The 21938-nt window shown below is 40.3% G+C and overlaps 1 protein-coding gene across 2 annotated transcripts in view; it reads right to left on the bottom strand.

The window, feature by feature from the left end:
• PLCB1 (phospholipase C beta 1) overlaps positions 1–21938 on the bottom strand; it is an 879212-nt gene that overhangs the window by 97617 nt on the left and 759657 nt on the right. For both annotated transcript variants that reach the window (XM_043479648.1, XM_043479649.1), the window contains exons 28-31: positions 5122–5198; positions 4928–5017; positions 4459–4516; positions 3564–3650 (exon numbers count right to left, since the gene is read on the bottom strand). In XM_043479648.1, the coding sequence (XP_043335583.1) occupies positions 3564–3650; positions 4459–4516; positions 4928–5017; positions 5122–5198 (312 nt within the window). The remainder of the gene's footprint in view (positions 1–3563; positions 3651–4458; positions 4517–4927; positions 5018–5121; positions 5199–21938) is intronic.

Here is a 21938-nt window from a genome sequence, read left to right on the forward strand (position 1 = left end):
CAAAATTCAGTTCAGTTCAGTTCAGTCGCTCAGTCGTGTCTGACTCTTTGAGACCCCATGGACTGCAGCACGCCAGGCTTCCCTGGCCATCACAAACTCCTGGAGCTTGCTCAAACTCATGTCCATCGAGTTGGATTCATAAAATTGTAGCTATCTTAATATTACCTACTACATTGTCAACTCAATTTCCTTGTCCAACATTGAGTGGTGAAACAGTTTATAAATTTCTACATGTCATAAAATCACTCTGTCTTCTCATCTTTCTGACTGAATGGAACTCACTCAATTAACCTTTCTCTTAGACACTGTTGGTCAGTTTAATTTCCTTGAGTTGCCCCTCTTTCTATTTTGTTTCTACTTTTGTTAGTTTCCTTCGTATCTATGTCAGGTTTTAAAGGCCATTCCAATACTGAATGTGAAGAGGGATTCTTTCAAAGCCAGGGCTATTCTATTTTTGGCCCACATCCAGTAGTTGCATGAGCAAGGAGGACTGCTCTCCTGGCCTGGCCTTCACTGGCTCAGTTTGCACCCTGTGTTTGATCCTCCTCCATTTGACATGCACTTCATCTTATTGCTTTATTCCACTGTTCATTAGTGCTCCTTCTGGTCACGGTCATTCCCCTTTATTAGTCACTGTGTCCTACAATAGTAACAATCATGCTTTCTTATTACAGTATGGTTCCAAAGCACATGTCATGGTTCCAAAGCACAACACTTTTAGGCCCTGAAGAACACTTCTCAGTAAAGGCTTTAGTTTGACATAGAACCAATGATCTTCCAGGGCAACCTTCAAGTCCAGACACAAGAGGATGGTCATTAAGAGCAACCTCATGAGCGAAAAGCAAAGAGAAACCATTATGGTACCTATTTGCAATAAAAAATAAAGACAACAGGATGACTAAAAATTCATAAACACTTTGGATCTCTTTCTAAGGGGCCAACAAAGAAATGGAAACTTGCTGCACATGGGTAGGGCACACACAGTTAATTACCTACCCAACTGGTGTCTCTCCTCTTGACAAGAAAACATCAGTTTTGTTCAGGAGCCTGGTGAGTGTGGAACTGAGGAGAGAGTGAACTTCCTCTCCCCTTCTGGGTAAGTCCTAATTACTCTAAGCCAATCATGAAAATTACACTCTCCTGCTTGTAATTAAGTTTAGGAATGGGCATATGACACAATTCTAGCCAATAAGGAGAGGCCTATTGAGGAGATTTAGGAAGTTTTCCTCAAACCTATAATCAGTTACAAGATGAAGACTATTTGGCTTTGAATAGTTTTATGTAAGGTTGTAATGAATGGAGCTATGCATATGGAAGCTATCTTGTAACTGTGGGTTTGCAGCCTGGGGATGAAAGGCAACAATATATGATAACACAGTGAAAATTCTGAAAATACTCTGATTCTTGATGAGGTTATTCAACCACTAAATTAACTATTCTTGAACTTTCACTACGTTTGAACTTCCAGTAATGTGATTGACTAAACATTATTGCTTAATCCAGTTTTAATTGGGTTTTCTGTAAAGTTGCTGCTGTATGCACACTGACTGATATATTATCCAACGGTTATTTGGTTTAATGTTTGGTTATATTAATGAAGACATTTACTACTGAAGTTGATTTTAATCATGGTGAACCAGAGCAGTAACATAAAACCTTTGTAGGGTTAGTTATACTGAGATCTATGTAACTTAAACACATTTGTGATTGCATTTTGTTTATGAGTAAAGGGGGCTTCTGAGGTGGTAAAAGTGGTGAAGAATTTGCCTGCCAATGCAGAAGGCACAAGAGGCATGGATTTGATCCCTGGATCAGAAAGATCCCCTGGAGTATGAAATGGCAACCCACTCCAGTATTCTTGCCTGGAAAATTTCATGGGCAGAAGTGTGCAAAGAGTTGGACATAACTGAGCACACACATACACATACACACACATACACACTACAAGTAAAGTAGTTGACATTTTTGGACAAAAACGAAAATGAAGCAAAACTGTGTGGGAATAACAATGTTTTCCAAGACAGATTTTTTTAGAAATATAAAAATTGGTTAGTGAAAAATCAATCTTAAGCTAAGTATATCATACCAGTGTACAAAGCAATGGCAAATTGGAATTCAGACAATATGGATTGAAAATGTATGTATTTGAATATATCACTGGGGACTCATTATTGTTAAGGCATTTCTGAAATTTCAGCTGAACTCTGATCTCTTGTTCCAAACACTTGCAGTTCATGGGGTTGCAAGGAGCCTAACACACCCTAGCAACTGAACAAAAACATAATTTAAATATTCTTAGCCACCCTCTCAAGTTGATTATGCATTAGTAAGGTGGAATATATTTTGACATAATTTTAGACATTGCAATGCTCTCTATTTAGGATTGATTTTATTTTTTAAATGCTCAAATGTTTGGAGCAAGAGATCCAGGTTTGACTGAAATTTCAGAAACACCTTAACAATAATGATTCCCCAGTGATATATTCAAATACGTACATTTTCAATCCTTGTTGTCTGAAACATGTATTAAATTGTGTATTTATATAAAAATATAAGAATTAACGGCATGCCTCAGTAATTATTAATTCTTGGATTTTCCTCACAGAGAATCTATATTCCCAAGCCAAAAACTTTGAATTAGCAACATTAAATAAAAGTTCTGTCCAACAAATATGAAAGGATAAGAGCAGAAACAACTACAAAAATGTATTAATATTTTAAATTAGCCACAAGAAACCTTTAAGAAGTAGATTGATGAAGGGACTATACAACAAAACAAAAGTAACACTTGATCTTTGCAGGTACTTAATAGCAGAGCCTGTTAAAGAAGGTATTTTAAATTGTAGGTGAAGAACAGGAAAACTGAAAAGCATACGTTTCACAAACAGAACAATATTCAGTGACAAATCAAAATTAATGGAATGATCTAAAATTGAGGTTTTGGTAACCTGAGAGTATTTGATTTACATATATTCAGTTCATTTAAAGTTAATATTCATGAAACAATTGATTTTCACCAAATAAACATATGGTAATTTTAAAGTGGAGCCCCAATAAACTATTATTATGGGGAAAAATGATTTTCTTTTCCTTTCTTTTTGGCTTCTGAGAATATTTTGTTAGATTAAATACCAGGGTGATTTTGGTACAAGACATCCTCTGCTGGACAGAGTCTGACATTACAATATTACATCATCTGTTTAGAGCTAGAGGCTTAGCTAACTTCTCTATTTCTTTCCTGGAGGGGAGGTAGGGGTTGAGGGGGTGGAGGGGGAAGGTATGCTTTAAAAATATCTATGCCTGAGCTACATCCCAGACTAACTAAAATCAAACTTCAGGATCTGAGTTTCATGTATTTGCAGTTTTTAAAGCTGACCAGTGATGATAAATGCTTACTGAATATTGCTGTCGAGATTTTTTTCCATCATTGAGAAAGTTACATGACTTTCACGTGCAAGAACTGGTCTAAGACTGTGTAAGAGGGATATGAACTAGGGAGGTTTCATTCTAATTAAATGGAAAGAAAATGAAGTTACTGTGTATGATGATTTAGTTCAGTTTACCTTGGGCTTTTCATCCAGGATCTGCTGGCGGATTTCTTTGTGTTTCTCGACGAGTTTTTCTTGCCGTTTGCTCTGTGCCTCTTCTAACTGTAAGACAGTTACAGAGAAAGTCATTTTCATCTAAACATTCAAGTGAATGTTTTCAGGAAAAAAAAAAAAAACTTTTCAGATCTATGGCATGCATTTAACTATTTCACACCCTGGTCAAGAACTGTCCTTATAAGTATAGGAGACATGTAAGTATTGAAGCTGGGTGATGGGTACACAGGGGTGGGAGTGATATGATCACTGGATTATACCATTCTCACAGTTTTGTTAATGTCTGAAAATGTCCATAATACCAATTAAAATTAATTAAAAACCTTTAGAAGTTGTTGTCTACCATTGGTGACAACTAAAGTTTCTTTGGGGCTTCCCTGCTGGTTCAGTGGTGAAGAATCTGCCTGCCAATGCAGGAAATGCAGGTCTGATCCCTGATATGGGAAGATGCTCTGGAGAAGGAAATGGCAACCCATTCCAGTTTCTTTGCGTGGGAAATCCCATGGACAGAGGAGCCTGGTGGGCTACAGCTCATGGGGTTGCAGAAGAGCTGGACACAACTTAGCAACTTAACAACAGCAGGAACAAAAGGTTCTTTTCAGGGAGGTCCCCTTGACATCATGTTTTCAGATTCCTGATTCTAGAAAAGATTCTTAACATTTATCTTTAGCTGAACCTTTTTATACAGAGGTTTGCATTAGACTTGCAGAAACACTGATTACAGACTGGCTGCTCTGGGAAGTTGCACAGCTGGTGATAAAGAATTACCGGGAAGCATGGCATTTCCCTCCAGAGACTCACACGGTACTCATCAAACGGTTTGCAAAAGAGACAGGTATTCATGAACATGACATACCCTCTTGATGTACTGCACCACCTCCTGGATGTATGACCGGATCATCTCTGTCTTTTCCCTGAAAGTGAATGACAAAGAAATCATCACATGAACTCATCCATCATTGACAAACATGGCAACCTCAGGTTTCCAGATGAAAGTTTACAGAACTCTCAACTTTCTTCTTACTGCTGCAAGGAAGATACAACTTGTCAGCTCTGACAAAGGTCAGGTTCTACCCAAGGCACAAGCTCTGTTTTCACTAAATGGCAGGAAGGCTGTCTGACAATATCAGAAGAGAAGATAGAGCCTTTTCCTTAGGGCCTGTGGGCACCTCAGTGCTTCACTGAAAACCCTTACAAAGTGGGTCTTTGGAAAGGTTAATTTGAGGAGAAATTTCGCAGATAGGTCTTTGTACGGTTGAGCCGCTGTTATTCTGCATAGGACAACCCAGGGTAAAAGGTGGGAGGAAAGGGTTCTTTCTACTTACTCCTCCATCTGGCTTTTGTCTTTGGATTTAGCTTCTGTTATCTTCTCCTGCCTCTTTTTATCCATTTTCTTCTTTAATTCCTTCTTCTCTCTGAAGGCAAAATGGAAGCAAAAGGGAAAATTGGTCAATCCAATAGCAATTTGTACTTAATACATTTACATGTACAAATCCATTGTAAGAGAATGGAGGCTTACTTCTCACAGATTTCTTTGAGCTTCTTTAACTGATTATTCTGACATTCTTCAGCAACATCGGTCAATTTTTGAATAAGCTGGGGGAAAAAAAATAAAGCCAGGTGGCTATTTTACAGGATCACAAGCAAAGCACCCTTTCCCTCCCCAACCCCACATCAAACAGTATCTGAGGTTAGAAAAATCTGTGATTGATGTTTGCGTGCTACGTGTGCTAAGTCGCTTCAGTCGTTTCTGACTCTTCGAGACCCTATGGACAGTAGCTCATCAAGCTCTTTTGTTCATGGGATTCTCCAGGCAAGAACACAAGTGGTTTGCCATTTCCTTCTCCAGCAAGAGTAAAATTGTCAGACATTTTACAATACGTAGGTAATAAGGACATAATTTTAGACCATACATTATCTAGGTTTTAATATGTAATTCTTATTATCTCTTTCTAATTAAACAGGATTTCTTAGATTATTGGGCTTGCTTTTGCCAAGTGCAATGATAGCTAACAGTGTGGACCCAGGTACCAATTCCCACTCTATGACTTACTAAAACTATGATTTTGGTCATAGAGCCTACATTTCCTGAACCTACATTTTCTTGGATATAAATGAGATAATCAATGTCTTTCTCTCTTGGAGGTACTATGAAGTTTAAAATAAAAATGAGTGTGATACAAATGTAAGTTATAATCAACTGTGATTTATAATTCTTGGTTTCCAATTCCTTGCTTAAGTGCTTCAAGGATGACATGAGTCACCTATCTTGGAAACTGATGTTTGTCCTGTGTGGGTAACTTCCAAAAGAGCACTGGAAATTCTCTTCTGTGCTACCATTTTGAATTTTGAGTACATTGATATGATAGCAAGTATTTTGTCTTGCATTTATTTGCTTATCAGACCTTCATTTGCCTTCAAGAGGGCAGTGACTATGTTTTCAAATCCCTAGCCCTCCACAATTTCTAGCTTTCAGTAGGTGCTCAATAAATGCTTGTCAATTATGGGAGCATAATTGCGCCTTCCAAGCACTTCTCTTTCTTTATTCTACACGAAGAACCTACAGAACCTTCTGCCATTGCTTACGCAGCAGTAGCAACTGGACTTAAGCCTTCTTACTGGTGCACCAAATAGATGGTGTGGACTTCCTATTGAACGGTCACTCTGATCCCCAGAGATGGAGATTCTCATATATAGCAGCCACTTACATATATGTGGTAGCTACAGCAGCACCAAGGCAATATAATTATAACATTACCAAACTTTCATTGATAATTTACACATGCCAGGCACAGTGTGATAAGTTTTAAATGTACTAACTTATCATATTTAACTTATTCAGTCCTAAGAGTTGGTCTATGAGGTCATATTGACGCATGAGACTCAAATTTGGGGCTCAGGACCACAGAGAAGTACTTGGCAGAACTGGGTATGTGTGTGTACATGCATGCTAAGTCACTTCAGTTGTGTCCAACTCTTTGAGACGTTATGGGCTGTAGCCCATCAGGCTCCTCTGTCCGTGGGATTCTCCAGGCAAGAATAGTGGAATGGGTTGCTATGCCTTCCTCCAGGGGATATTCCAGACCCAGGGACCAAATCTGTGAGGCAGATTAAATCTGAACAAATATTAACTGGAGCTTGGGGCAGCAGAAAACCTATTTGATCATTCAAAAGACAGTACCTGATCACAACTGTCACAATTAAAGAAATCAAGAAATATTACATCCTGCTAATGCTATTTATCAAACGAGTTAGATGTAAAATTCCACTGTGCAAAGACTCTTGCCATTTCCCTGAGGATTCTCACAGCACCTCTGTTGTAACTGAGAGGTACCCACAGGGCTTTCCCCTCCACAGGGGACCTTCCTCCTCCCCAGTTCAGCCCAAGGAATTACAGAGGGTAATCCAGGGATCCCCAACCTCGGTGGCAATATCAGAATCTCTTGTGAGCAACTTCTTGAAAACACAGATTCCAGGGCCTGTCCCGAGGCCTGTGGCCTCTACATGTTTAGGGACAGGGCCAGGGAATCAGGGTTTTCAAAGTCTCCTCAGTTGATTTTGGATTCTTTGCCACATATAGAGGGTCTCGGTGGTCCCTCATTGTATGGCCATCTAAGTTTCTCAGCAGTGATATCCATGCATCTGTTTCCATGTTCTCATCTCCAACGTTCAGCTTCGTCCAGGATCATTTCTGGAGTTTGCCAGCTCCTGCTCACACTTACAGCTCCCTGCCACCCTCTTTCTCCGCAACATCAACATCCAGGCAGTGAAGCCACTGAGCCTGAGCTTGCTCACCCTTCCAGCTCACTCAGTTCTGAGGCTGATGTCCCTCTGTGTTCAGCGCCCCCACAGCCGCCAGCACCAACCTCCCTCACGGTTCCACAGAAGCTTCCCGTGCGCTGCACACCCTGGCCTTCCTCCTTGCCCCTCCCTTGGACCATCTGCACTTGCTGCTTATTCTTCTCAGAGCTAGTTCCCACCTCCTGTGCTCCCAGAACACACACATTCATCTAAACTATTCAAGCAGCCACAATTCAGCAAATATTTGTCGAATGCCTACTTAATACCTGGCATTATTCTAGAAACTCTGAGCTATGCATTGGCTTTCTAGATCCTGCTACTTGAAGTGTGGGACAGGATTCATCAGCATTGGCATTGCCAGAGAATGCAACAAAAAAATGTAAGTTCTCAGCCCCTATGACTTTGGATTAAATAAAGATCTGCATTTTAATAACATTCCCAGGAGATTCATGTGCACGTTATTGAAGACAACGGAAACAGTGTAGAAACCGTTATGGACTGAATGTTGTGTCCCTCCCAAATACTAATAAATATATTGAAATCCTGACCCTCAGTGTAAGAGATGGGAACTTTAGGTGATTATGAGCCTTCATGAGTGGGATTAGTGCCCATAATTATAAAGCACCCCAAGAGCTCCCATACCCCTTCCACCACATAAGGACACAGAATAAAGCTCTCTATGAACCAGGAACTGGGCTCTCTCCAAACACTAAATCTACTGGAATCTTAATGTTGGATTTCTCAGCCTTCATAACTGTGAAAAATAAATGCTTGTTGTTTAAGCCACCCAGGCTCTAAGGCACCCTTTCAAATTCCCTCTTCTCTGTCTCAAAAGAGCTGTGAAACTTTATCTTCATTGTCTTCATTACCCCAAACTCAGCTTCCTCACCTCTGAGACAGGGATAATGCTTTCCTCCTTGGGTGGTCATGAAAGCTGGAGACAGACATGCGACTCCACATGCACCACGTCACAGGTTTGTGGCCTGGTTTCCTTACCCCGCCTTCCCTGAGAAAGGGGGCTCCCCACGCATTGCTTCTCACCTTCCCCCTCCTGCAGGAGGACCACCATTTCACTTTCTTCTCTCAAACTTTTTCAGATTGGACACATTCTTTCCTTTTGCTTAAAAACACATCTCTATTTTCTTATTCTCCAGAGCACTCAACTTTTGTTCCATCTTTGACTTTCCTTCTCTTTCTGTGCCTAAAATGGAAGACCGGCAGCTGCTTCCACAACTGTAATGTCCCACCCTACACCCTTCAACCCCACCATCTTGTTTCCACACCAACCATTGGCATTTACCTGATTTTGCGTTAAGATTACAAAAACTCTTTTGCTACTGAACTCATTGGCCAAGTCTCAGTAGTGAACTTTTTATTATTCTAGAGATCCACAAGTTTTTTTAGTTCACAGTACCCTTAAGATCTCAGTAATTTTTTCATGGCACCAATAAGAAACAAAGGAACAGTTCCATTTATTTATCAAAAGATTAGGTTCAAATAACTTAATAGAAGCGCTTTGAACAGATTCCAATAGATGCTGCTCTGCTTCTTTTGAAAATGCAAAACATCCCACAATTCCCTTGTGAGTTCAACATGGTATCTCATGGTGCCATGGCACACGGTTTGGGAATCACGACTTTATCTTCTTGATAGTATGTCAGCTGCCAACCACTCTCATAAGAAACTCTCTTCCCTTCATTTACAGGATCTTTAACATTTCCCACATCAGTCTTCTCTGACTCTTTTAAATGCTTCAGTACATTTCTGTGTCAACGACCTTTGAGCATCTCTAGCTGAGGACAGCTCCCCAGCATCTCAACATCTCTCATAGAAGACAAGTCATCGTATTTTCCCATTAGGTATCATCACTCAGCTTAAAAAGTGTACATTACATTTGATTGACCCCTTGAGTGATTTCCTCATCTAGTGAGTCATGGGAATTTGTTCATTTATCTCATCATCATGGACCTCTTAGCCTTGTGTTCACAATACTCTGTGCAGATTTACATTAATCCTGCCTGGACTTGGCAAGCATTCCCTTCTTGCCTTCAGTCTCTTCTGAATTTTTCTACTCCATATCAAATTGCATTTTTCATATGTCCCAGAGCCTTAACTGGCTATCTAACCTCAAATATGTTATGTGTTGTTGCTGTTCAGTTGCTTAGTAGCATTTGACTCTTTGTGATCCCATGGACTGCAGCAGGACAGCCTTCCCTGACCTCCACCATCTCCCAGAGCTTGCTCAAACTCATATCCATTTTTGGATGGATGCCATCCAACCATCTCATCCTCTGTAATCCCCATCTCCTCCTGCTTCAATCTTTCTCAGCATCAGGGTCTTTTTAAGGACTTGGCTCTTCGCATCAGGTGGCCAGAGTATTGGAGCTTCAGCTTCAGCATCAGTCTTTCCAATGAATATTCAGGATTGATTTTTTTAGAATTTATAAGTTTGATCTCCTTGTAGTCAAAGGGACTCTCAACAGTCCTCTCCAACACCACAGTTCAAAGCAACAATTTTTCGGTGTTTAGCTTTAAGGTCCAACTCTCACATCCATACATAACTACTGGAAAAACCCTAGTTTTACTAGACGGAACTTTGTTGGCAATGTAATGTCTCTGCTTTTTAATATGCGGTCCAGGTTTGTTACAGCTTTTCTTCCAAAGAGCAAATATTTTTTAATTTCGTGGCTGCAGCCACGTTTGCATTGATTTTGGAGCCCCCCCTCCCCCGCAAAAGTCTGTCACTGTTTCCATTGTTTCCACATCTATTAGACATGAAGAGATGGAACGAGATGCTATGATCTGTTTTTTGAATGTTGGGTTTTAAGCCAGCCTTTTCACTCTCCTCTTTCACCTTCATAAGAGGTTCCTTAGTTCCTCTTCGCTTTCTGCCATAAGGGTGGTGTCATCTGCATATCTGAGGTTATTGATATTTCTCCCAGTAATCTTGATTCCAGTTTGTGTTTCACACAGCTCGGCATTTCACATGGTGTACTCTGCACAGAAAGCATCACTATGAACAAAGCTAGTGGAGGTGATGGAAGAATTCCAGTTGAGCTATTTCAAATCCTAAAAGATGATGCTGTGAAAGTGCTGCACTCAATATGCCAGCAAATTTGGAAAACTCAGCAGTGGCCACAGGACTGGAAAAGGTCAGTGTTCATTCCAATCCCAAAAAAAGGCAATGCCAAAGAATGTTCAAACTACCACACAATTGCACTCATCTCACACACTAGTAAAGTAATGCTCAAAATTCTCCAAGGCCAGGCTTCAGCAATACTTGAACTGTGAACTTCCAGATGTTCAAGCTGGTTTTAGAAAAAGCAGAGGCACCAGAGATCAAATTGCCAACATCTGCTGGATCATCAAAAAACCAAGAGAGTTCCAGAAAAACATCTATTTCTGCTTTATGGACTATGCCAAAGCCTTTGACTGTGTGGATCACAATAAACTGTGGAAAATTCTGAAAGAGATGGGAATACCAGACCACCTGACCTGCCTCTGGAGAAACCTGTATGCAGGTCAGGAAGCAACAGTTAGAACTGGAACAACATGGAACAACAGACTGGTTCCAAATAGGAAAAGGAGTATGTCAAGGCTGTCTATTGTCACCCTGCTTATTTAACTTATATGCAGAGTACATCATGAGAAATGCTGGGCTGGAGGAAGTACAAACTGGAATAAAGATTGCTGGGAGAAATATCAATAACTTCAGATATGCAGATGACACCACCCTTATGGCAGAAAGTGAAGAAGAACTAAAGTACCTCTTGATGAAAGTGAAAGAGGAGAGTGAAAAAGTTGGCTTAAAGCTCAACATTCAGAAAACTAAGATCATGGCATCTGGTCCCATCACTTCATGGCAAATAGATGGGGAAACAGTGGCTGACTTTATTTTTCTGGGCTCCAAAATCACTGCAGATGGTGATTGCAGCCATGAAATTAAAAGACACTTACTCCTTGGAAGGAAAGTTATGACCAACCTAGAGAGCATATTAAAAAGCAGAGACATTACTTTGTCAACAAAGGTCCATCTATTCAAGGCTATGGTTTTTCCAGTAGTCATGTATGGATGTAAGAGTTGGACTATAAAGAAAGCTGAGCACTGAAGAATTGATGCTTTTGAACTGTGGTGTTAGTGAAGGCTCTTGAGAGTCCCTTGGACTGCAAGGATATCCAACCAGTCCATCCTAAAGGAGCTCAGTCCTGGGTGTTCATTGGAAGGACTGATGTTGAAGCTGAAACTCCAACACTTTGGCCATCTGATACAAAGAGCTGACTCATTGGAAAAGACGCTGATGCTGGGAAAGATTGAGGGCAGGAGGAGAAGGAGACGACAGAGGATGAGATGGTTGGATGGCATCACTGACTCAATGGACATGGCTTTGGGTAGACTCCGGCAGTTGGTGATGGACAGGGAGGCCTGGCGTGCTGCAGCTCACGGGGTCACAGGGAGTCGGACACAACTGAGCGACGGAATGGAACTGAACTGAACTGTTCATGGGGTTCTCAAGGCACAAATACTGAAGTGATTTGCTATTCCCTTCTCCAGTGGACCACATTTTGTCAGAACTCTCCACCATGACCTGTCCATCTTGGGTGGCCCTACACAGCACGGCTCATAGTTTCATTGAGTTAGACAAGGCTGCGGTCCATGTGATCAGTTTGGTTAGTTTTCTGTCATTGTGGTTTTGATTCTGTTTGCCCTCTGATAGATGAGGGCAAAACACTTGTGGAAGCTTCCTGGTGGGAGGGACTGACTGCAAAACTGGGTCTTCCTCTGGTGGGCATGGCCATGCTCAGTATATCTTTAATCCAATTTTCTGCTGATGGATGGGGCTGTGTTCTCTTTCTGTTATGCTCCAGCTCTAAATTTCCTCTCCTGATTAACATCCAGCATATTCAATAAGCTAAGCAGTATTTTATTCTCAGACTGTCTGGGTACACACCTGCTTCTATACTTCTTCTGATGGTATTTTACCACCTGGATGTTATTACCATTTGAATGAGAGATAGCACAGATGTAAGACATTCCCATGGTTGCAGAAAGTTCCACTGGACTGTGCTGCTTAACTTCTGATAAGGAAGTGGGCACCAGCCAACATCTCCCCTTGTCTATGCCTCTCTTTCTTTTTCAACTAGCCACTGGTAATCCTCCCTTTCAATTGCCAGACAATTTCAGTTCTTGGCCCTCCACTGGATTTTTCGATATCACTTATACATATTTGCCTTTGTGTGTACATATATTATTATTGCTCTCAAAACGGATGCCACTAATGCATCCTTTCTTATTAATTTTTTTGAACACCAGGCTCTATACATAGGCCCCCCAAAATTACTATTAAGTTTAAAAGCATATTGACCCTGAACTTATCCAGTCCTGTGGCCACTGCTGAGTTTTCCACATTTGCTGGCATATTGAGTGCAGCACTTTCACAGCATCATCTTTTAGAATTTGAAATAGTTCAACTGGAATTTCATCACCACCACAGCTTTGTTCGTACTGATGCTTCCTAAGGTCCACTTGGCTTTGCATTCTAGGATGTGTGGCTCTAGGTGAGTGATCACACCATTGTGATTATCTGGGTCATGAAGATCTTTTTTGTATAGTTCTTCTGTGTATTCTTGCCACCTCTTCTTATTATCTTTTGCTTCTTTTAGGTCCATAACATTTCTATCCTTTATTGTGTCCAACTTTGTATGAAATGATCCCTTGGTATCTATAATTTTCTTGACAAGATCTCTAGTCTTTCCCATTTTACTGTTTTCCTCTATTTTGTTGCACTGATCACTGAGGAAGGCTTTCTTATTTCTCTTTGCTATCCTTTGGAACTCTGCATTCATATGGGTTTATCTTTTATTTTCTCCTTAGCCTTTTGCTTCTCTTCTTTTCACAGCTATTTGTAAGGCCTCCTGAGACAGCCAGTTTGCTTTTTTGCATTTCTTTTCCATGGGGATGGTCTTGATCACTGCCTCCTGTACAATGTCACAAACCTCCATCCATAGTTCTTCAGGCACTCTATCAGATCTAATCCCTTGAATCTATTTCTCACTTCCACTGTATAATCATAAGGGATTTGATTTAGGTCATACCTGAATGGTAGAGTGGTTTTCCCTACTTTCTTCAATTTAAATCTGAATTTGGCAATAAGGAGTTCACGATCTGAGCCAGAGTCAGCTCCTGGTCTTGTTTTGCTGACTGTAGAGAGCTTCTCCATCTTTGGCTGCAAAGAATATAATCAATCTGATTTCGGTATTGACCATCTGGTGATATCCATGTGTAGAGTCTTCTCTTGTGTTGCTGGAAGAGGGTATTTGCTATGATCAGTGTGTTTTCTTGTCAAAACTCTGTTAGCCTTTGCACTGCTTCATTCTGTACTCCAAGGCCAAATTTGCCTGTTACTCCAGGTGCTTCCTGACTTCCTTCTTTTGCATTCTAGTCCCCTATAATGAAAAGGACATCTTTTTGGGGTGTTAGTTCTAGAAGGTCTTGTAGGTCTTCATGCTGCTGCTGCTGCTAAGTCATTTCAGTCGTGTCCAACTCTGTGCGAGCCCATAGACGGCTGCCCACCAGGCTCCCCCATCCCTGGGATTCTCCAGGCAAGAACATTGGAGTGGGTTGCCATTTCCTTCTCCAATGCATGAAAGTGAAAAGTGAAAGTGAAGTGGCTCAGTCGTGTCCCACTCTTCGCGACCCCATGGACTGCAGCCCACCAGGCTCCTCCGTCCATGGGATTTTCCAGGCAAGAGTACTGGAGTGGGTTGCCACTGCCTTCTCTGTGTAGGTCTTCATAGAACTGTTCAAATTCAGATTCTTCAGCATTTCTGGTTGGGGCATAGACTTGGATTACTGTGATATTGAATGCTTTGCCTTGGAAATGAATAGATATCATTCTGTCATTTTTGAGATTGCATCTAAGTACTGCATTTCAGACTCTTTTGTTGACTATGATGGCTATTCAATTTCTTCTAAGATATTCTTGCCCACAGTAGTAGACATAATGGTCATCTGTATTAAATTCACCCATTCCAGTCCATTTTAGTTCCCTGATTGCTAAAATGTCAACGTTCACTCTTGCATTTTCCTGTTTGACCACTTCCAATTTGCCTTGATTCATGGACCTAACATTCCAGATTCCTATGCAATATTGCTCTTTACAGCATTATACCTTGTTTCTATCACCAGTCACATTCACAACTGGGTGCTGTTTTTGCTTTGGCCCCATCTCTTCATTCTTTCTGGAGTTATTTCTCCACTGATCTCCAGTAATATATTGGGCACCTACTGACCTAGGGAGTTCATCTTTCAGTGTCCTATCTTTTTGCCTTTTCATACTGTTCATGGGGTTCTCAAGGCAAGAATACTGAAGTGGTTTGCCATTCCCTTCTCCAGTGGACCACATTTTGTCAGAACTCTCCACCATAACCCATCCATCTTGGGTGGTCCTACATGCTATGGCTCATAGTTTCATTGAGTTAGACAAGGCTGTGGAGCACATGATCAGATTGGTTAGTTTTCTGTGATTGTGGTTTTCAGTCTATCTTTCCCAAAGAAAGGCAATGCCAAAGATTATTCAAACTACCGCACAACTGCACTCATCTCACACACTAGAAAATTAATGCTCAAAATTCTCCAGGCCAGGCTTCAGCAGTACATGATCTGTGAACTTCCAGATGTTCAAGCTGAATTTAGAAAAGGCAGAGGCACCAGAGATCAAATTGCCAACATCTGTTGGATCATTGAAAAACCAAGAGAGTTCCAGAAAAAACATTTATTTCTGCTTTATTTACTATGCCAAAGACTTTGACTGTGTGTATCACAACAAACTGTGAAAAACTCTTAACAAAATGGGAATATCAGAACACCTGACCTGTCTCTTGAGAAATCTGTATGCATGTCAGGAAGCAACAGTTAGAACTGGACATGGAAGAACAGACTGGTTCCAAATAGGAAAAGGAGTATGTCAAGGCTGTATATTGTCACCCTGCTTATTTAACTTATATGCAGAGTACATCATGAGAAACACTGGGCTGGATGAAGCACAGGCTGGAATAAAGATTGCTGGGAGAAATATCAATAACTTCAGATATGCAGATGACACCACCCTTATGGCAGAATGTGAAGAAGAACTAAAGAGCCTCTTGATGAAAGTGAAAGAGGACAGTGAAAAAGTTGGATTAAAGCTTAACATTCAGAAAACTAAGATCATGGCATCTGGTCCCATCACTTCATGGCAAATAGATGGGGAAACAGTGGAAACAATGACAAACTTTATTTTTGAGCTCCAAAATCACTGCAGATGGTCACTGTAGCCATGAAATTAAAAGGTGCTTGATCCTTGGAAGAAAAGTTAGGACCAACCTAGACAGCATATTAAAAAACAGAGACATTACTTTGTCAACAAAAGTCCGTCTACTCAAGGCTATGGTTTTTCCAGTGGTCATGTATGGATGTAAGAGTTGGACTACAAAGAAAGCTGAGCACTGAAGAATTGATGCTTTTGAACTGTGGTGTTGGAGAAGACTCTTGAGAGTCCCTTGGAATGCAAGGAGATCCAACCAGTCAATCCTAGAGGAAATCAGTCCTGAATATTCAGTGGAAGGACTGATGCTGAGGCTGAAGCTCCAATACTTTGGGCCACCTGATGCAAAGAACTGACTCATTTGAAAAGACCCTGATGCTGGGAAAGATTTTAGGCAGGAGGAGAAGGGGATGACAGAGAATGAAATTATTGGATGGCATCGCTGACTCTATGGACATGAGTTTGAGTAAACTCTGGGAATTCGTGATGAACAGGGAGGTCTGGTGTGCTGCAGTCCACGGGGTCTCAAAGAGTCAGACATGACTGAGCGACTGAACTGAACTGTACTGACCCTGACCTTGGTGATAGTTCTGGTGCATCATGTCCAAGCTATGGTCTGTCTTATTGAAAATACTTTTAAAACTACATAATTTTGATATTTAATAAGCTAAGCTTTGTTCCTTTAGGAACAAATGCCTTACTGTGAAATCCTGGCATTTTTTTTTTTTTAATGTGGCTTTTGTATGCAACTAATGAAAACAGTATTTCCCTAGCATCCCAAAAATGTGTTTTAAAAAGGATAATATCTATGTTTAATATGACAAATGTCCTTCCACTCTGCTCAGTTCCCCTGTGTCTCCCCAATGCTCCCATACTGCAGATTCTTCCCTGTAACATTCTGCCTTTTCTAGGTATCTTTAAAAACTCTTACTATAATTCTGTCCTTATAGCATTTACTGTTTTCATTTAAACTTCTTCTACTTAAATTCCAGGAGGCAGAGTGATTAATATTATAAATTTGTTAATAATACTGCTTTTCCAGTAGTCATGCATGGATGTGAGAGTTGGACTATAAACAAAGCTGAGTACTGAAGAAATGATACTTTTGAACTGTTGTGTTGGAGAAGACTCTTGAGAGTCCTTTGGACTGCGAGGAGATCAAACCAGTCAATCCTAAAGGAAATACATCCTGAATATTCATTGGAAGGACTGATGCTGAAGCTGAAACTCCAATACTTTGGCCACCTGATGCAAACAGCCAACTCATTAGAAAAGGCCCTGATGCAGGGGAAGACTGAAGGTGGGAGAAGAAGGGGATGACAGAGGATGAAATGGTTGGATGGCATCACTGACTCAATGGCTGTGAGTCTAAGCAAGCTCCAGGAGTTGGTGAAAGACAGGGAGGCCTGGCGTGCTGCAGTCCATGGGGTCACAAAGATTCAGACATGACTAAGCGACTCAACAACTACCACATTGTCGGACTCACATTAAACTCGCAATGAGATTACATCTATGCATATATTTTCTGCTAAGGGAAAGCCTGTGTGCTGCTTTGGAAAGGAATAATACTAATATCTAGGCTTCCCTGGTGGCTCAGCAGTAAAGAATCCACCTGTAATGCAGGAGAGGCAAGTTAGTTCCCTGGGTCAGGAAGACCCTCTGGAGAGGGAAGGGCAACCCACTCCAGTATTCTTGCAGGGAAATCCCATGAAGAGAGGAGCCTGGAGGGCTACAGTCCATGGGGCCGCAAAATATTGGGCATGACTGAGTGACTAAACAACAGCAAGAATAATACTATTATACAGAGAAAAGCAGAAGATTGAGAGGCAGATAGGCAGACAGACATAGAAAGAGTTGTGAGTGATGTCTGGCAATTGTCTGTCCACTCCTTCCCTTAACCCTTGTGAATGGTCAATCCTTTCTCACATGACCTACTCCGTGTAATTTTATAGTATATACTCATCTTGTCCAAGTCCCATAGAGGTTTCCAACACTTGCAACCGAGAGAATCTTGACAAAAATAAATACATAAAAATTTCACCTCTTAAACCCTAAATAAGATGAAGGAATCTCTGGGTATTGGGCCTAGGATTTCTATTGCATGAGGCATGAAAACTCAACCCAGAAGGATTTTTCACACAATAATTGAAGTGCTTTTAAACTAACCTAAGGGAACCCTCATTTCAATGTATTTTTAAGCTGACAGGCTCTACTCAAAGAGCCGTTACATCATATATTAGTCACAAAACTCACTAAAGATAGAAAAGAACCAAAGATCAGTTTAGAATTCCTAGGGGAGAAAAATCAGGAGTACATACTAAACTGAAATGTAGTAAATAACATTTAATTTTAACTTTTAATATGATTTTTTTTCTGACCCAAAGGAATAGACACATTTAAATTATTTTGCTTATTTATTTACCACTCATGACAACTCTCCTAGTTAAATATTCCAAACCTTCTAAGGAATGAAAAAGAAAAGCCCTGGGGAATATAATTTCATGCTTATTCTCAGCTCCATGCTGAATTTCACTTTGTTTAGTCACTTGAGGGTGAAAGAATGGTTTCCAAGGAGAATAATAATTCCTTAACTCTAACTTGAAAAAGATTAAAAAAAAAAGTATGTGGACAGAAATTGCCATGTTTGGAAACTCTTCTAAGAAGGATAATTTGGGGAAGTGGGCAAAGAACCAACTATAGAATGTTCATGATTGCATTCAGTTGTGTCCAGCTCTTTGTGGCCCATGGACTGCAGCCCACCAGGTTCCTCTGTCCATGGAATTTAACACAAGAATACTTGAGCAGCTTGCCATTTCCTACTCCAGGGTTTTGTTTTTTTTTTTTTCCAACTCAGGGATCGAACCCACATCTCTTGTGTCTCTTGCATCACAGGTGGATTCTTTACCACTGCACCATCTAGGAAGCCCAATAGAATGTTCATCCTTCAGGTAAACTCATTTCCCTTCTCCTTCCACTCACAGCTGGAAGAGAGAGCACCTACTCTTGCTTTTTTAGAAACTTTTTATTTTATATTGGAGCATAGCTGTCTAACAATGTTGTGATAGCTTCAGGCGCAAGGCAGACTGATCCAGCCATACATACACATGTATCTATTCTCCCCCAAACTACCTTTCTGACCAGGCCGCCGCATAACGCTGAGCAGACCTCCCTAGAGAGCACTTTCTTTTGTGCTAGTCAAAGCATCCATTCTGAGCTCTCACCATAATTTTTTTTTCTTCTATGAAGAATTAATTTATGTTGCTTCTAAACTAAGTAACAATCTATGTATTAAACACGTTATTTATAATTTAAAAGCAAGGGGAATGTTTATACTGGGATGTAAACTGGCTTTTAAAATTGAGAAATATTCATTTATTCATTCCACCCATATTTTCTGAGCACCTATGATGTGCTGGATACTGTGTGATACTCCAACTAGGAGCTGGCAGACAAGGCCTGTCCAGGTGGAGCTCATTTTACCCACCAGTTCCCTTCTCTTCTCCAAAGGAGGAGAAAGTCTTGGACTAAATGATTGCATCTAGATCATTTCTGAGGCAGCCTGTCATACCTATGAAATTAATTTCATTTTACATTCCCATAGCTAAACAGAATTTGGAGCTGCTTATTTGAATCTAAAGGTTTAAAGAATCCTTGAAATTTTCTTTTTTACTTGCTGGGCAAAGCACAAAATGAACATGAAAATCTGACCACAACTCCTAATCAATGTCAATAAGTTGGCCTAATGAATCTATAACATTTAAAATTATTTTTCACTTTTGAAATATACCAAAGTAAATGTCAGTTTCCTAGCTTTATGGGAAATGTAAATGGGTCAATGTAGCATACTCCCTTGAATGATATTTCTGGTATTCTTTTATAAGGCTATCAACTGGAAATGTTTCGATGCATGAGACAGGGTGCTCAGGGCTGGTGCACTGGGATGACCCAGAGAGATGGGATGGGGAGGGAGGTGGGAGGGGGGTTCAGGATGGGGAACACATGTAAACCCATGGCTGATTCGTGTCAATGTATGGCAAAAACCACTACAATACTGTAAAGTAATTAGCCTCCAACTAAAATAAATAAATTAAAAAAAATTTTTCTAAAGAAAGAAAAAAAAAATCAAGAAATTTGGTAAACAAAACTCTGAACAAAGTTGAGGTGTTTTATCACCATAGATGATGATTGTGTTTTGCTGTCTTAACTCTTGAGCCTTGTTTCCTCATCAGTAAAATATGGCATCTAAATGATCTCTAAGATTTCTTTGATAAATTATAAAATTATGTTACTCTATCATTATAAATATTTTTTTTAGAATTCAATGATGATTTTAAAATGCCCTAAAATAATAAAAGTAGATATTTATGGCCATGAAATATTTATTTTAATGATAAAGGGAATTTTTATTTTATTTTATGATAAAAAATTCATTAAAAATAATTCATCAGTTCAATTCAGTCACTCAGTCGTGTCCGCAGCACATGAGGCCTCCCTGTCCATCACCAACTCCCAGAGTTTACTCAAACTCATGTCCATCGAGTCAGTGATGCCATCCAGCCATCTCATCCTCTGTCATCCCCTTCTCCTCCTGCCCCCAATCCCGCCCAGCACCAGAGTCTTTTCCAATGAGTCAACTCTTCACATGAGGTGGCCAAAGTATTAGAGTTTCAGCTTCAGCATCAGTCCTTCCAATGAACACCCAGGACTGATCTCCTTTAGTATGAACAGGTTGGATCTCCTTGCAGTCCAAGGGACTCTCAAGAGTCTTCTCCAACACCACAGTTCAAAAGCATCAATTCCTTGGTGTTCAGCTTTCTTGACAGTCCAACTCTCACATCCATACATGACCACTGGAAAAACCATAGCCTTGACTAGACGGACCTTTGTTGACTATGCCAAAGCCTTTGACTGTGTGGATCACAATAAACTGTGGAAAATTCTGAAACAGATGGGAATATCAGACCATCTCACCTGCCTCTTGAGAAACCTGTATGCAGGTCAGGAAGCAACAGTTAGAACTGGACATGGAACAACAGACTGGTTCCAAATAGGAAAAGGAGTACGTCAAGGCTGTATATTGTCACCCTGCTTGTTTAACTTATATGCAGAGTACATCATGAGAAACGTTGGGCTGGAAGAAGCACAAGCTGGAATCAAGACTGCTGGGAGAAATATCAATAACCTCAGATATGCAGATGACACCACCCTTATGGCAGAAAGTGAAGAGGAACTAAAAAGCCTCTTGATGAAGATGAAAGAGGAGAGTGAAAAAGTTGGCTTAAAGCTCAACATTCAGAAAACTAAGATCATGGCATCTGGTCCCATCACTTCATGGGAAATAGATAGGGAAACAGTGGAAACAGTGTCAGACTTTATTTTTTTGGGCTCCAAAATCACTGCAGATGGTGATGGCAGCATGAAATTAAAAGATGCTTACTCCATGGAAGGAAAGTTATGACCAACCTAGATAGTATATTAAAAAGCAGAGATATTCATATATGGCTTTAAGTAAAAATTTATAACAAGCAAAGATTTATCCCTTTGTAATTATAAAAGACTAATGAACTTACTTGTAAGAGTTTTGAAAAGTTGGTGATACAACTATTTTTGATTTAATTGAAAGAAAAAGATTGCCTAGGATCAAATCAGTTGAAATCATAACATCTGGTTAAACCAACTGGAAACAAAAATCCAAACCACCAAAATTTTAGGATAAGGCTTCACAATTCTGAAAGATGTCAAGACTATTTAATTTAAAATAAATGAAATAAACAAGCATTGCTTATCAGTCAGATATGGGAAAACAGCAATAACCTTTCAAACTGGAGATTTTCAAATAATTAGCAAAGAAGACATGCCTAAAAGAGGCATGACTTGTCCTATGGATCATAACTGAACTAATGCAATAAATCAAGGGCTTAATATTTCAATGTGTGTATTCAGTCACTCAGTTGTGTCCGACTCTGTGACCCCCATGGACTGTAGCCTGCCAGGCTCCTCTGTCTGTGGAATTTTCCAGGCAAGAATACTGGAGCGGGTTGCCATTTCCTACTCTAGGACATCGTCCCGATCCAGGGGTTGAATCCATGTCTCTGGCATCTTCTACATTATCAGGAGAATTCTTTAACATTGCACTGCCTGGGAAGCCCTTAATATTTCAGTAGTCCATTTGAAAGCTAGACCCAGAAGATCTGCCCATGAAGATAAACAGCACAGCACGTCAGCTCCTCTT

The sequence above is a fragment of the Cervus canadensis genome, chromosome 10, assembly GCF_019320065.1.
Source record: "Cervus canadensis isolate Bull #8, Minnesota chromosome 10, ASM1932006v1, whole genome shotgun sequence".
NCBI lineage: Eukaryota > Metazoa > Chordata > Mammalia > Artiodactyla > Cervidae > Cervus > Cervus canadensis.